Below are 12,680 nucleotides of genomic sequence, written 5' to 3'. Positions count from 1 at the left end.
TCCCGCCCTCTCTGGTCCCAGAGGTGGTCCCAGTAAGCACGAATGCATTCTGGTTTCCAGGAGTCGGTGACCTTCCAGGACGTGGCTGTGGACTTCACACGGGAGGAGTGGCAGCACCTGGGCCCTGCTGAGATGGAACTCTACCGCGAAGTGATGCTAGAGACCTCCGGGAATCTTGTCTGCCTGGGTGAGGAGCCCAGGCTGCCTCTGGGCCCAGGTGCAGGGAATGTGGGGCCGCCCGAGCTAGCGGGGCAGGCAGGCGACAGACACCAGAGATGGAGTGGGTGGGAGGGAGAGCGCCTGCCACACGCCCTGTGGCCCTGGCCGTGGCAGCATGCCTCCTCCGGCAGGGTGCCAGGACACCCACTGTGGGTCGTCACTCCCTAACCACTTTTCAAATCTCTAGTGTGTAGAAAGTCTTTAGAAAGTGCTTGTTTGACTGAAAAAGTAACGGGTAATGGTGGGGTTGCAGCATGCATTTATGTGGCACCTGGGGAGCTCACCTGGCCCTCACCCTGGCCTTTTGGGAGGGGCACTTTTGTCTTGCCCATTTTACAGAGGATGAAACTGAGGCAGGTAGAGGTGGGGTCACCCTGCTAGAAAACACCTGAGGCAGGATTGGGATGCTGGGCGGCCCAATGAGGCTGAGCTGGCCGCCCTCCCCCAGCACTTTCCCATTTTCAATGAGCAGGACTCACAGCCTCTAAACCCCCCGTGATCTTCCAGTTGGAGCGAGGGGAAGCACGTTGGATGCCCGAGGGAGCCAGCCCAGGGAACCCCTGTGCAGGTGAGTGAGAAACCTGGGCCCTTCCCTTCAGGTGAAGTGAGGACAAGAGCTCAGGCTGAGACAGTGGGTGTTTTAAGGCTGGCAAAGTGCTTTAGGCGTATTGTGACCCTCACAAACACTCCTTGAGGTAGGGGCCACGCTCACTCCCTACAGCCAGCAAGATCTGCGCTCTTGTCTGTGCCGCTGGAGCCCGGAGGCCTCTAATGGACAGCCTGCGGGCTGCACGTGGCCCACAGCGTTCCCTGGCGTGACCCAAGCCGGATGGACACGTCCTTGAGAACTGCTTAACAAAATAAATAAAAATGCAGCCTGCGGGTCCGTGTCCTGTGAGCTCGGCTCCCCCTCTCAGAGATGCTGGAAGGGGGGTGTATCTGAGCATTCCCTCTGCACTGGCCTCTCCTTTGTCCTCCCACCTTGTCTGTCTCCGGCCACCTGCTTGTGTTTCTTTGGAGCTCTCTGGCGCCTTTGGAGGCGTCCGGGTGCTGAGTGTCACGGCACTTCCTCCAGGTGCTCAGATGCATGCGCCCGGCTGGCTTCTCTGGACTGTGGCCCTTGTGTCTCTCAGCCCCTCTTCCACACTCCACTTTTCCTCAGGAATGCGGAAGGACAGAAGTTGTTCTTGCTTGTTCCAAGATCTCCCCTCGTTGCCACTGGGAGCCGCCAGGTCTGGTGGGATCCTGTCTGTCAGTCCTTGCCACCTGAGCTGCTACTTTCTGGATACTTGCAGTATTTTTTCCTTTGAGTGAAAACTCTGGATTTAGGCTGTGATATTCTTGAGGCGTTTTCTTTTAGGGGGTGATGTCTTTGTTTGCCCTCTGCCCCAGTAGACCTGGGCAGTTGTTCATTTGTGATTTCTTGAAATAGAATATTCAGGCTTTTAAAAAAAAAATTATGGTCTTCTGGGGGCCCAGTGATCGACATGGCAGTGAAGAAAGAGGCCTGAGGCATCCCTGTGTACAATTCAGTGTACATGAAAACTGACTGCCTGCAGGGGAGTCTGGGGGACTAAACTGCAGAATCTTCCATTCTGGGGGAAGGAGCACAGGCGATATGCTGTAACAGTGGATGGAAAAGAACCCTTCTAGTCTCCTAGAAGGAAAAGGGCTATGGCAGAGTGGCCAAGGTGGGAAAGAAGAGGAAGGCAGGAATCTTGTTCGAGTGGCAGGAAGGGGTCCTGCTGAATAAAATGACATTCCCCAGCTGGAGAGAGAGATTCTGTGGTGGGAGATGGGACCTGCACAGTGGCTAACTTGGTGCTTAGAGAGAAGGTACTTCCCATGTCCATCTGTGGGCAGGACGGACATCCAGAAGGGTGGCCGTCAGGGCGGCTTGGGGGCACAGTGAGTAGAGTACTGGCCCTGGAGTCAGGAGGACCTGAGTTCAAATCTGATTTCAGATACTTAACACAAAAACTAGCCGTGTGACCTTGGGCAAGTCACAACCCCAACTGCCATCCAAAAACAACAACCAAAAAAAAAATAGCAGAAAGGTGGCCATGACATTGAGAGGAAATTTGGTGTCAGATGAGAAGGAGCGTGATCATGGGGTGGGCAGGTGGTGGAAGGGCGTATGTGATCAGGGATGCAGGGAAGCGCCTACCCTGGGCGACGTTTCCATCCTGTGTGTCTCCTGCAGGGAGAGCTCAGGATCTCCGAGGCTGTCACGAACACATTGGGTTTTTTTTTGCTATATAAGCATTACTTTATTTTTTTTAAATTTTTTAATGCTTTATTAACTTCTGATTTACATTCATTAATTTCTGCCAGATTTTGAGTTACAAATTTTCTCCCCGTTTTTCCCCTACCCACAGCCCCAAAATAGCAGTCCCACAGGATATCCCCTCCTCCAATCTGCTCCCTCCCACATTTTCTCCTATACACCTTTCGAATTTTCCAGTGGATCTCTATGCCTCAGTGCCTGTATATCTTATTTCCCAATTACATGTAAGATGGTATTAATAATAGTATATATATATATATGTGTGTGTGTGTGTGTGTGTGTATATATATATTTGAATATTTGATTTTAAAACTTTCAATTCCAGATTCATTCCCTTCCTTCCTTGTCACCCACCCTTACTGGGGGCTACGCAGTTCAGTATAGGTTGTACATGTGTGGCTAATGCAAAACAATATCATAATAGATATATTGTAAAAGACTGACTATATTTCCTTCCCTCCTGTCCCACCTCCCACTTGTTCTATTCTCTACTTTGATCCCATCTATTTTCAAAAGTGGGTGCTCCCAACTTCCCTCCCCCCAAGCCTGCCCTCCTTTCCGTCACCCCCCCTCATCCCCTCCTCCCCCCACTCTCCTGGAGGGTGAGATACCCTATTTAGTGTGTATTTCACTCCCTCCTCAAGCCAAATTCAATGGGAATAAGGTTGACCCATTCCCTTTTGCCTCCCTATTCTTCCCCTCCATTGTAACCATTTTCCCTTGCCTCTTCTGTATGAGATAGTTTACCCCAATCTGTCTCTCCCCATCTCCTCTCATTATATTCCTCTCACCTCTTAATTTCACCTTTTAAGTATCATCCCTTCCTGTTAAATTGGTCCTGTGCCCTCTATCTATGCATACCTGTAAACATATACACACACATTCACATATGTATTCATATGCCCATATACCCTCATATATAGACAAATATATATATTTCTAATCCCTTCAACTACTGAGAAAAGTTTCATAAGTTACAATTATTGTTTTTCCATGTAGGAATGTTAATACTTCAACTTTGATAAGTTCCTTATGATTTCTTTTCCCTGTTTACCTTCTCATGTTTCTCTTGCTTCTTGTATCTGAATGTCAAATTTTCTATTCAACTCTGGTTTTTTTCAGCAAGAATGCTTGAAAGTCCTCTATTCCACTGAATGACCATATTTTCTCCTGAAACATGATACTCAGTTTTGCTGGGTAGGTGACTCTTGGTTTTAATCCCAGCTCCTTTGCCCTCCGGAATATCATATTCCAAGCCCTTCGATCCCTCAGTGTAGAAGCTGCCAGATCCTGGGTTATCCTGATTGTGTTTCCACAATATTCAAATTGTTTCTTCCTGGCTGCTTGTAATATTCTCTCCTTAATCTGGGAATTCCGGAACCTGGCTATAATATTCCTAGGAGTTTTCTTTTTGGAATCTTTTTCAGGAGGTGATCGGTAGATTCTTTCAACCTCTATTTTGCCCTCTGGTACTAAAACATCAGAGCAGTTTTCTTTGAGAACTTCCTGGAGGATGATTTCTAGGTTCTTACTTTGGTCATGGCTTTTTTAGGTAGTCCAATAATTTTTAAATGATCTCTCCTGGGTCTATTTTCCAGGTCAGTGGTTTTTCCCATGAGATATTTCACATTGCCTTCTATTCTTTCATTTGTTTGGATCTGTTTAACAGCATCTTGATTTCTCATAAAGTCATTAGCTTCCATTTGCTCCAATCTAATTCTGAAGCAATGATTCTCCTCATTGAGCTTTTGAGATTCTTTTTCCATCTGGCAAATTCGGCTTTTTAAGGCATTCTTCTCCTCATTGCCTTTTTGGGCCTCCTTTGCCATTTGAGTCAGTCTGTTTTTTTAGATATTATTTTCCTCAGTCAGGCTGTTGACTCTGATTTCATAATTTTCTTGCATTGTTCTCATTTCTCTTCCCAGTTTTTCCCCCACTTCTCTTATTTGGTTTTCAAAATCTTTCTTAAGGTCCTCTATGGCCTGTAACCAGCTTGTATTTTCCTTTGAAGCTTTTGGTGCAGGAGTTCTGACTTCACTGTTTTTCTCCTGTTCCATGCCTTGCTCCTTCTTGTCCCCAAAATAGGAGGGTAATGTTGGAATCTTCTGTCTGCTTTGTTTCCTTTGCCTGCTTATTTTGCCACTCAATTACTTGACTCTGCCACCAAAAAGGGGAGCTTTTGTCCCAAACGCTGAGGTTTTCTCAGCTGCCGGAGGTATTAGATGGGTGCTCTCTCTGAGACCTCCACACTTTCTGGCAAGCTGGGCACACACCCCAGAACCTCCATCCTAGACTGCAATCCAGATCCAAGCAGGTTAAAGCAAGAGCGATTACCCCTCAGACTGGTGTTTGGTCCCCCTACACTCTGCAGGCCAAGAGCTGAAGCCACCACGTGGCGCTGGCTGGCTGTGCTGGCGGCTCAGTGGCTTTTCACCCTGGGGGTAAAAGCCACGCACTCCCACTTACTGGTCCCAAAGTCCAGACTGCACTGGCCTCTTACCTTGTCCTTCACATCTATGTATTGATAAATCTGGAAACGGCCACAGCTGCTGCTGATCTGGAGTCCCTCTGGCTGCGGCTGGTCAGGACCACCCTGGGGCTAAAGCCTCGGCGTGGGGCTGGGCTCAGCTCCCAGAGCGCTGAGCTGGATTCCTGCCGGCCTGCCGGGCTGTCCTCAGCGGGAGGTTAGCTTCTCTGTGTCATTTTGTGGGTTCTGCAGCTCCAAAGTTTTTTTAGAGTCCCCTTTTTACATGGATTGGGGAGGGTGGAAGCCAGAGCTGTGGGCAGGTCCTGCTTCTACTCCGAAGACATTGTTTAAAAGAGGGAATACAAAGTAGGTCATTTAGGAGCTGTGATCCCATGAAGAAAACTGAGTCTGAGGTGGAAGCCCTGTGTCCAAAAGAACAGAAGGGACAGAGAGTGCAGGGGAAACGCGTTTCACAAAAAGGTGCAGAAAATGAAGTTTTAAAACGTAATGAAAAAAGTTGGAGGGAAGAAGTAGTATTTTACTTGAGGGGAAAAAAGAGGTGATGAATTAGGTAACTAGGTCAGTGAAAGAAAGGAGAAATTATCACTCCGTTTCCTGTAGCTCCAGGAGTCAGGACCGAGGTAACAAACTGGAAGGGTAGTTTAAGGCTCAGAGGAAGAAAGCCAGTGGGGCAAAGGCTGCCTGGAAGTAGGTTAAGCTAAAATAACTGAAGAAAGTTCTGTCTTGAAGGACAAGAAAGAAGCCTGATTTCCGGACTCTCTGCTGCAAGCCTCTGAGGGCTTCCAGATGCCCCTTTCCTGCCACCTACCTGGTCTTTGTTTACTGTCTGATAATAGTACTCCTTCCCCACCTCCTATCCTTCCTCATCTTCCTGAGGGTTGGGGTCAGAGTAGGAGGCATTTCAACACAAGTCACCCCCACCCGGGTCACCTGTGACTGTCCAAGCAGTGTGCCACCTGAGAAGCCCCTAGGGGGTGTGTGTGGCCCTTTTACTCACACACGTGTTCACTTGTAATGTTGGAGTCACTGTTTTTTATTCTTGCCCAGAGTGCTGCTGACATGGCTGTGTGTCTGTTCCTAGAGGTCTCCCATAAGTGCACGTGCACGACTTTCTTAGTGATTCTCCCAATCGATGGACGTTGATTTTGTTTCCAGCCCTTGGCTGCTTCACACAGTGCTGCTGTCAACACTTGTTTTGTCCTCACTCTCCGGTGAGATCATCTCTGGCCCAGAGGACACAGAGAGTTTGGTGACTGCATCATTCCAAACTCACACTGCCGATGTGAGGAGTGTGTCCTTCTTTCCTCAGCCCTTCCAGCGCCGACCTGAGTGACAGGAGGGGACTGTTCATTTTCCGTGTGTGAGGCGGATCACTAGGGGTTTTTCAGTCAGTTCTTTTGCCGGTGATTTTGTGTACTCTTTCATAGAGTTGGCAATAGTTTGTGATTCTTCTTTTAAGATTTTTCTGTTCACATCCTTGGAATGTATGGTCTTCACGTCTAGCTCAAAATAGCCTCCCTTGAAATGTGGCTTCTACCCATTGGTCCACATTCTGTCCTTTAAAGTTATACATATGAATGAAGCACTTACCATAAATCAATCACCTACCATTTATTAAACACCTACTATAGCGCTAAGCTCTGGGGACCCAAGTAAAGGCTAAACAAAAAGCCTACTCCCTGTTCTCAAAGAGCTCAGAGTGTAGCGGGGAGATAACACGCTAACAACCACGTAGAAACAAGATCTTCATAGGACTCACTGGAGATAATTAGCAGAGGGAAGGCATTAAGGCCAAAGGCTTTCTGTATGCTGAGCGCTGGGGACATGTGTCGTGACTTGTCGCGATCCTATGATTTCTAGCTGAGTCTTACCTCTCTCAGACCTTCAGTGCGCATTCTGGGCATGTCCTGCATGTTCTCATAAAGGAGAAGTTGAGCCAGCGGAAATGGAGAAAGGGACAGCTTTATTGGCAGGATGGGCGTGTGGTTACATCCCTCCCTACCTCTCCCGCCCCCTCATGCTGCAGCCCTTAAATCCCCCAAAGTGCACTTGCAGAGCTCGTGAACAGCTCGTGAGAGAAGGTAGGGGGCCAATCAGAGAACAGGGAGGCTGTGTCCAGAATAGCTTGCATACTCCTGGGCACTTACCCTTTGACCCTGAGATAAACATCAGGGTAACAGTATTTGTGTGACAGCATAGGGCTCCCTGACCTCAGATAAGATAAGCACATACCACGAAGTGCTCTGTTACCAGACCTGAACTCAGAGAGGCTGCCTGAGACCTTTGGGGGGCCGCAGACCTTAACAGACATCAGTCCAAAAGACAGGCCCCCATTACTATACATTAAACGATGCTACCTTTTCTGAACTTGGAAGGAATGAGTGAAAACTCACTCGTTCAGGCCTCGTCTATAGATGAGGCCTCTGTTAAGGGTGGGGGATCTCAGTGCCAGAGGGGACCACGTCTCTGTCCTCAGGAAGCTTCCCCTCTAATAGAGGGAGGCAGGCTAGCGCGCACTGACTAGGGAGGAGTATCTGGGCATGCACACTTAGAGGGAAGAGGAGTGGCCCTGGAGGCCGGTGGGTTCAGATGACCCCTGCAGTGGTGCTGGAGATTTTGGGCCATTGTGTTTCCAGAGCTAGAAAGGAAGGGATGGGGTGGGGCAGGGCACACACTTGGTGTGCAGTCTTAGGCACCCGGCAGTCAGGACAGTGGGAGGAAGGGGAGGGCCGATAGCATTGGCTGAGGAGAGGTAAAGTGAAGTCTGGATGGGGCCCCTCGATTACGTGGGGCACATGAGGGGTTCACCAGCACCACGAGGCCCTGAATTCTGTCCTGGTTTGGGCATAAATAGCAGATGAAGCCACTGAGACTTCTTGGGAAAGGTAAGAACCGATCCACGGGGAAACTTTCTCTGAATTGTAAATGACTATACAAGTATACAGCAGTATTTTCATGATTTTTCCTAGCCAACAACATTTGAAGATTGTGTTCCTTAATAGAAAAGACAGAACACAGGCCTAAGGAAAGCATGGGTCCCTTTCTCCCAAGAAGGGGAGCAGGATCATCGCTTTATCTCTTGTCTGTCTGTCTGTCTCTCTAATTCATTGTTTCCAGATGGTGAGGGGACACTGGAAGCCGAGGAATCTGCTTCAGAGTTGGGAATGTCAGTTGAAGAATCGTCTCAGGAAAGATGTGCCAGGGATCGTCTCTCTGGCTGCAGTTTGGAAGACGCTTCCGAGGCCGCTCCCAGAGTGGGGAGGCCGCGGAGCAGTGAAGAAAAGCCATCTAGGCAAGTGAAATCGCCACTGAATATGGCGGGGGCTTCTCTCTTAGAGCAGCCTTTTGTCCGGGATCTCTATCATAAAGATGGGGCCTGGAGCTGGAGAGGTTCTGCAGACCTAGTGATGATGATACATTAAAATAGTCATTATTGTTTGCTATTAACATTTTATAGCACTTCAGGGTGCCTTTGCAGATTGTCTCATTTGAGCCTCAGAACAATCCTGGGAAGGCGATGCTGTTTTATTGTAATTTTATAAAATATTAAAATATATAAAATAATACTATAATGTAAAATTCCCATTTTACAGATGAGGAAACAGACAAACAGAGGCAAAGTGACTTCAGTGTCAGAAGCAGGATTTGAACTCAAGGTCTCCCTGACTCCAAGTCTCATGCTTTGTCCAGACGGCCTAGTGGTGCATATAAATGATATTTTAAGTGGAAAATCTTAGCTTTAGAACCTTTGATATCATCTGGTACATTCCACCACTACCCACTCATTTTGCAGACTGTTTAAATGAGCCTCCAGGAGTGAATTGGCTAGCCCATGGTCGTAGAGGCAGGTAGTGGAGTCAGAATGTCAAGCCTGACCCTTCAGCTCCAGGTCCTGAAGTTGTTTCATTGCACCACAACCCTGATATTATAATTCAGAATTTATGGAACAGAATAGAATGCACACTGACAAGAAACCTTATGCAAGTCATGACTTAGAATCTTTAACCACACTCATCCGTTCCTTCCCATCACAGGATTGGTCCTGGACAGAAGCCTCATAAATGTAATGAATGTGGGATGGACTTCCGCCACAACTCACAGCTTTCTCGGCACCAGAGGATTCACACTGGAGAGAAGCCTTACCAGTGTAAAGAATGTGGAAAGGCCTTCAGCCGGAACACACAGCTTTCTCGTCATCAGAAAATTCACACTGGAGAGAAACCTTATGAATGTCATGAGTGTGGGAAGACCTTCCGCGAGAGCAAGCAGCTTTCTCGGCACCAAAGAATTCATACCGGAGAGAAACCGTATGGGTGTAGTGAATGTGGAAAGGCCTTCAGTCGGAGCACAGGACTTACTGAGCATCAGAGAATTCACACTGGAGAGAAACCTTATGAATGTCATGAGTGTGGGAAGGCCTTCCGTGAGACCAAGCAGCTTACTCGACATCAGAGAATCCACACGGAAGAGAAGCCTTATGAATGTGATGAGTGTGGGAAGGCCTTCCGCTGGAGAACAGAACTTACTTCACATCGTAGAATTCATACTGGAGAGAAGCCATACGAGTGTAATGAGTGTGGGAAGGCCTTCCGCCTGAGTGCACACCTTACTCAACATCAGAGTATCCACACTGGAGAGAAACCTTATGAATGCAATGAATGTGGGAAGGCCTTCCGCTGGATCACAGGCCTGACTTCCCATCACAGGATTCACACGGGAGAGAAACCATATGAGTGTGGCATATGTGGAAAGGCCTTCCGCTGGAGAACGGTTCTTACTTCCCATCACAGGATCCACACGGGAGAAAAACCATTTGAGTGTAATGAATGTGGAAAGGCTTTCCGCCTGAGCAAACATCTCATTCAACATCAGAGAATTCATGGTGAAGCCTTTTGAATGGCAATGCCTTATAAAGGTAATGAATGTGAAGATTTCAGCCAGGACACACTGAATTCAAACTTAGGTAAAATCCCGTGGATAAAGAAACCCCCTTTATAGTGTCCCACAGCAGCTGTTTTTCTTTTCAGGTTCTCAGACACCTGCCAACCCTGGTGAGACATAACTTAGACAAAGACAACTACTGTGTTCTCTGTGAGTCTGACATCCTCAGGCATCTTCAGACTCACTCTTCACCTTCCCTCCAACACAAAGGAAGGATCCCCCTCCTTGCTGAGGCCAAATCACCTGCTACACCTGAGGCCTTCTGCTCTGAGGACCTTAGTCCATCCATTAGTAAGGTTTATGTTCTCTCTCTGTCTCTCTTTCTCTCTCTCTGTCTCTCTGTCTCTGCCTCTCTCTCTCTGTCTCTCTCTGTCTCTGCCTCTCTCTCTCTCTCTGTCTCTGCCTCTCTCTCTTTCTCTGCCTCTCTCTGTCTCTCTGTCTCTCTCTCTGTCTCTCTCCCTCTCTCTCTTCCTCCCACCCTCTCCCCTTCCTCCCTCCCCCTCCTGGTCTCTGTTTCTCTATCTATCTCAGTCTCTATTTTTGCCTCTCCCCACCTGCCGTGAGACTGATTTAACCTAGTCAAAACTAGATCCTTTACCCCTGGTTTCTTTCTCAACCCCTTTGCTGAAATTACTTTAAAAGAGTCTTCAGTGATATTCTCATCACTCTATACGTTGTTTTTTGGTGGGAGTTTTTTTTTTTATTTTTAATTTTTTTTTCTTTTTGGAGGGGGGAAGGCAGGGCAATTGGGGCTAAGTGACTTGCCCAAGGTCACACAGCATCTGAGGCGGGATTTGAACTCAGGAAGTTCCTCCTGACTCCAGGGCCGGTGCTCTATTCACTGTGCCACCTAGCCACCCCACGAGGCGTTCTTGATCTTTTCCTCCTCTTCAGTGTTTGGCATCGTTGCCCACCACTTCCCTCCATGTCACCCTCTCCTGTTCCCACACTGTTAACTGCTTCCTCTTGGCCTCTTGCTGGTTCCTGTCTTATTAAACCCCTTAAGTCCGGTGTCCCCCAAGGTTCTAACCTTGATCCTCTTCTCTAGTTACTCTGTCTTTTGGAAATCTCATTCACTCCTGTTGTAGGTTAAAAACGAAAGAAAAGCTTGCACGATTTGCAGGAGTTTGGATGGGGACAGGGTGGCCTAAGGTAGCAGCTGGGGAAACTGGAGGAATATGAAGCCTTTGTACTCTTAGAAGCAGTTACCTAGCCTATGCCTAGAGACCAATCAAGCCTTTAGTGACTGTTGAACAAGTTGCAGCGATCGTATTCGGTGCTGGGGACACAGAGACATCCTCTGTCCTTTGCCTCTCACATCCAGTCACCTTATGAATCTCCCTGTCACCACCAGTGCCCCAGAATGGGCCCTCCTCCCTCTTCTGGGAGATAGTGCTGAATGGCTAGCCTGCCCTCCATCTTTCCCCTCAAGTCTGAGCCTCACCCTCTGCTGGTCTAATCTCCCTTAAACATCGATCTAAATTTGTGGCTCCTGCTCACCCCCGTCTACAGAGTCCTTTGGCTTCAGAGATCCTCTCAAGCCTCATGCCCAGCCTCAGCTGATGGCCCAACAGCCAGTGACACTAGACCCTCGTTGCCCCCCAGAAGCTTCTTTTGGACCTTGGGACCTGGAGCTCCCCTCCCCACATCTCCATGCAGCTTTAAAAGCCAGAGCCCCCATGTCATAATCAGCCCCTCAGACCTCACTGACTGAGTCATGTCTGTGCTGCGTCCACAAGTCCTGTTTCCTCTGTTCTTGGTATCCACCCCAGGAACTGGCCATGGACACTAAATAAAAAGGAAAGCATTTAATAAGCGCCTACTGTGTGCCAGCCACTGTGTTCAGCCCTAGGGACACACAGAAAGTCCAAAGCATGCCCGGGTCCCCAGAAGCTCAGTCTGCATGCCACAAAGGTGTGAGGCTTGTTTCCTGTGCTGTGCTGAGTGAGCATCGTGACATCTGCACTGGGGAGAAGCGCCAGAAGGACTCCTTGGGAGTCAGTCTTACACGGGCTCCTTGGACCCTTCTCTGGGGCCCTACTGAGTACGGGGTTATGAGACGAGGGCTTGCTGAGCCCATTCCAGGGTTTATCCTGGTGCTGAGCTCGGACCCTGCCAAACTGCCTCAGCACATGGGCTCAGCCAAGCTGAGGGTAACTTAGGATGGGCCTCAGACCCCCTAGTCAGTTAGGGAGCTGTCTGCCCCAAGCATGTGAAGACTGACCCCTGTGGAATGGGTGGCTGTGAACAGTGTTCAGCCGGCCACGGAGACAGCTGAAGCAGGCACTGGAGCGCTCAGAGCCTGGTCAGACATCTGAGGCCGGCCCATCCCCAGAGTCAGTGTCGAGGTCAGGCTCCCCTGCCGCATCCTGGGCCATCCCGGGCGTTAAGTCCAGGCTCATCCATCCAAGATGGTACATCCTGGGCTATCACCAGGTGTCCTGACTTTTGTCTGGTTGCTGGACTCTGGTGACTCAGGAAGAGAGATTGTGCAGCTCTGTCTCTGTCTCTCTCCCAAGACTGATCCCTCTCTGCTTGAGGCTGTCGCATCTCAGCCCCTTTGAATTTTCCTTCTTTCTCCCTAATCTTAATTTCTTCCTTCCTTGCTGCCAAGTGTCCAAGTCTTCTTCCATCCTTTAAAAAAAAAAAAAGAGGGGCGGCTAGTCGCAGCCCCGGAGTCAGGAGGACCCGAGTTCGGTTATAACATAACACCCACACACAAAAACTAGCCGTGTGACCTTGGGC

General features: G+C 48.8%; 1 protein-coding gene across 2 annotated transcripts in view; it reads left to right on the top strand.

Moving 5' to 3' along the window:
* LOC138167697 (zinc finger protein 135-like) overlaps positions 1-11,752 on the top strand; it is a 19,434-nt gene extending 7,682 nt beyond the window's left edge. The window contains exons 2-6 of one of the 2 annotated variants that reach the window (XM_069096668.1): positions 61-187; positions 692-787; positions 8,112-8,286; positions 9,029-9,909; positions 10,022-11,752. In XM_069096668.1, the coding sequence (XP_068952769.1) occupies positions 133-187; positions 692-787; positions 8,112-8,286; positions 9,029-9,890 (1,188 nt within the window). In that variant the 5' untranslated portion in view covers positions 61-132 and the 3' untranslated portion in view covers positions 9,891-9,909; positions 10,022-11,752. Of the gene's footprint in view, positions 1-60; positions 188-691; positions 788-8,111; positions 8,287-9,028 lie in introns of both variants that reach the window. The other variant, XM_069096669.1, reaches the window with a different exon arrangement.
* The last annotated feature ends 928 nt before the right edge of the window (positions 11,753-12,680 follow it).

This window comes from Petaurus breviceps, unplaced genomic scaffold (genome assembly GCF_028583685.1).
Source record: "Petaurus breviceps papuanus isolate PSGF00001 unplaced genomic scaffold, PetGlider_PUasm1.0 287, whole genome shotgun sequence".
In the NCBI taxonomy this organism is placed as follows: Eukaryota; Metazoa; Chordata; class Mammalia; order Diprotodontia; family Petauridae; genus Petaurus; species Petaurus breviceps.
This window is presented reverse-complemented; position numbering and strand designations above follow the sequence as displayed.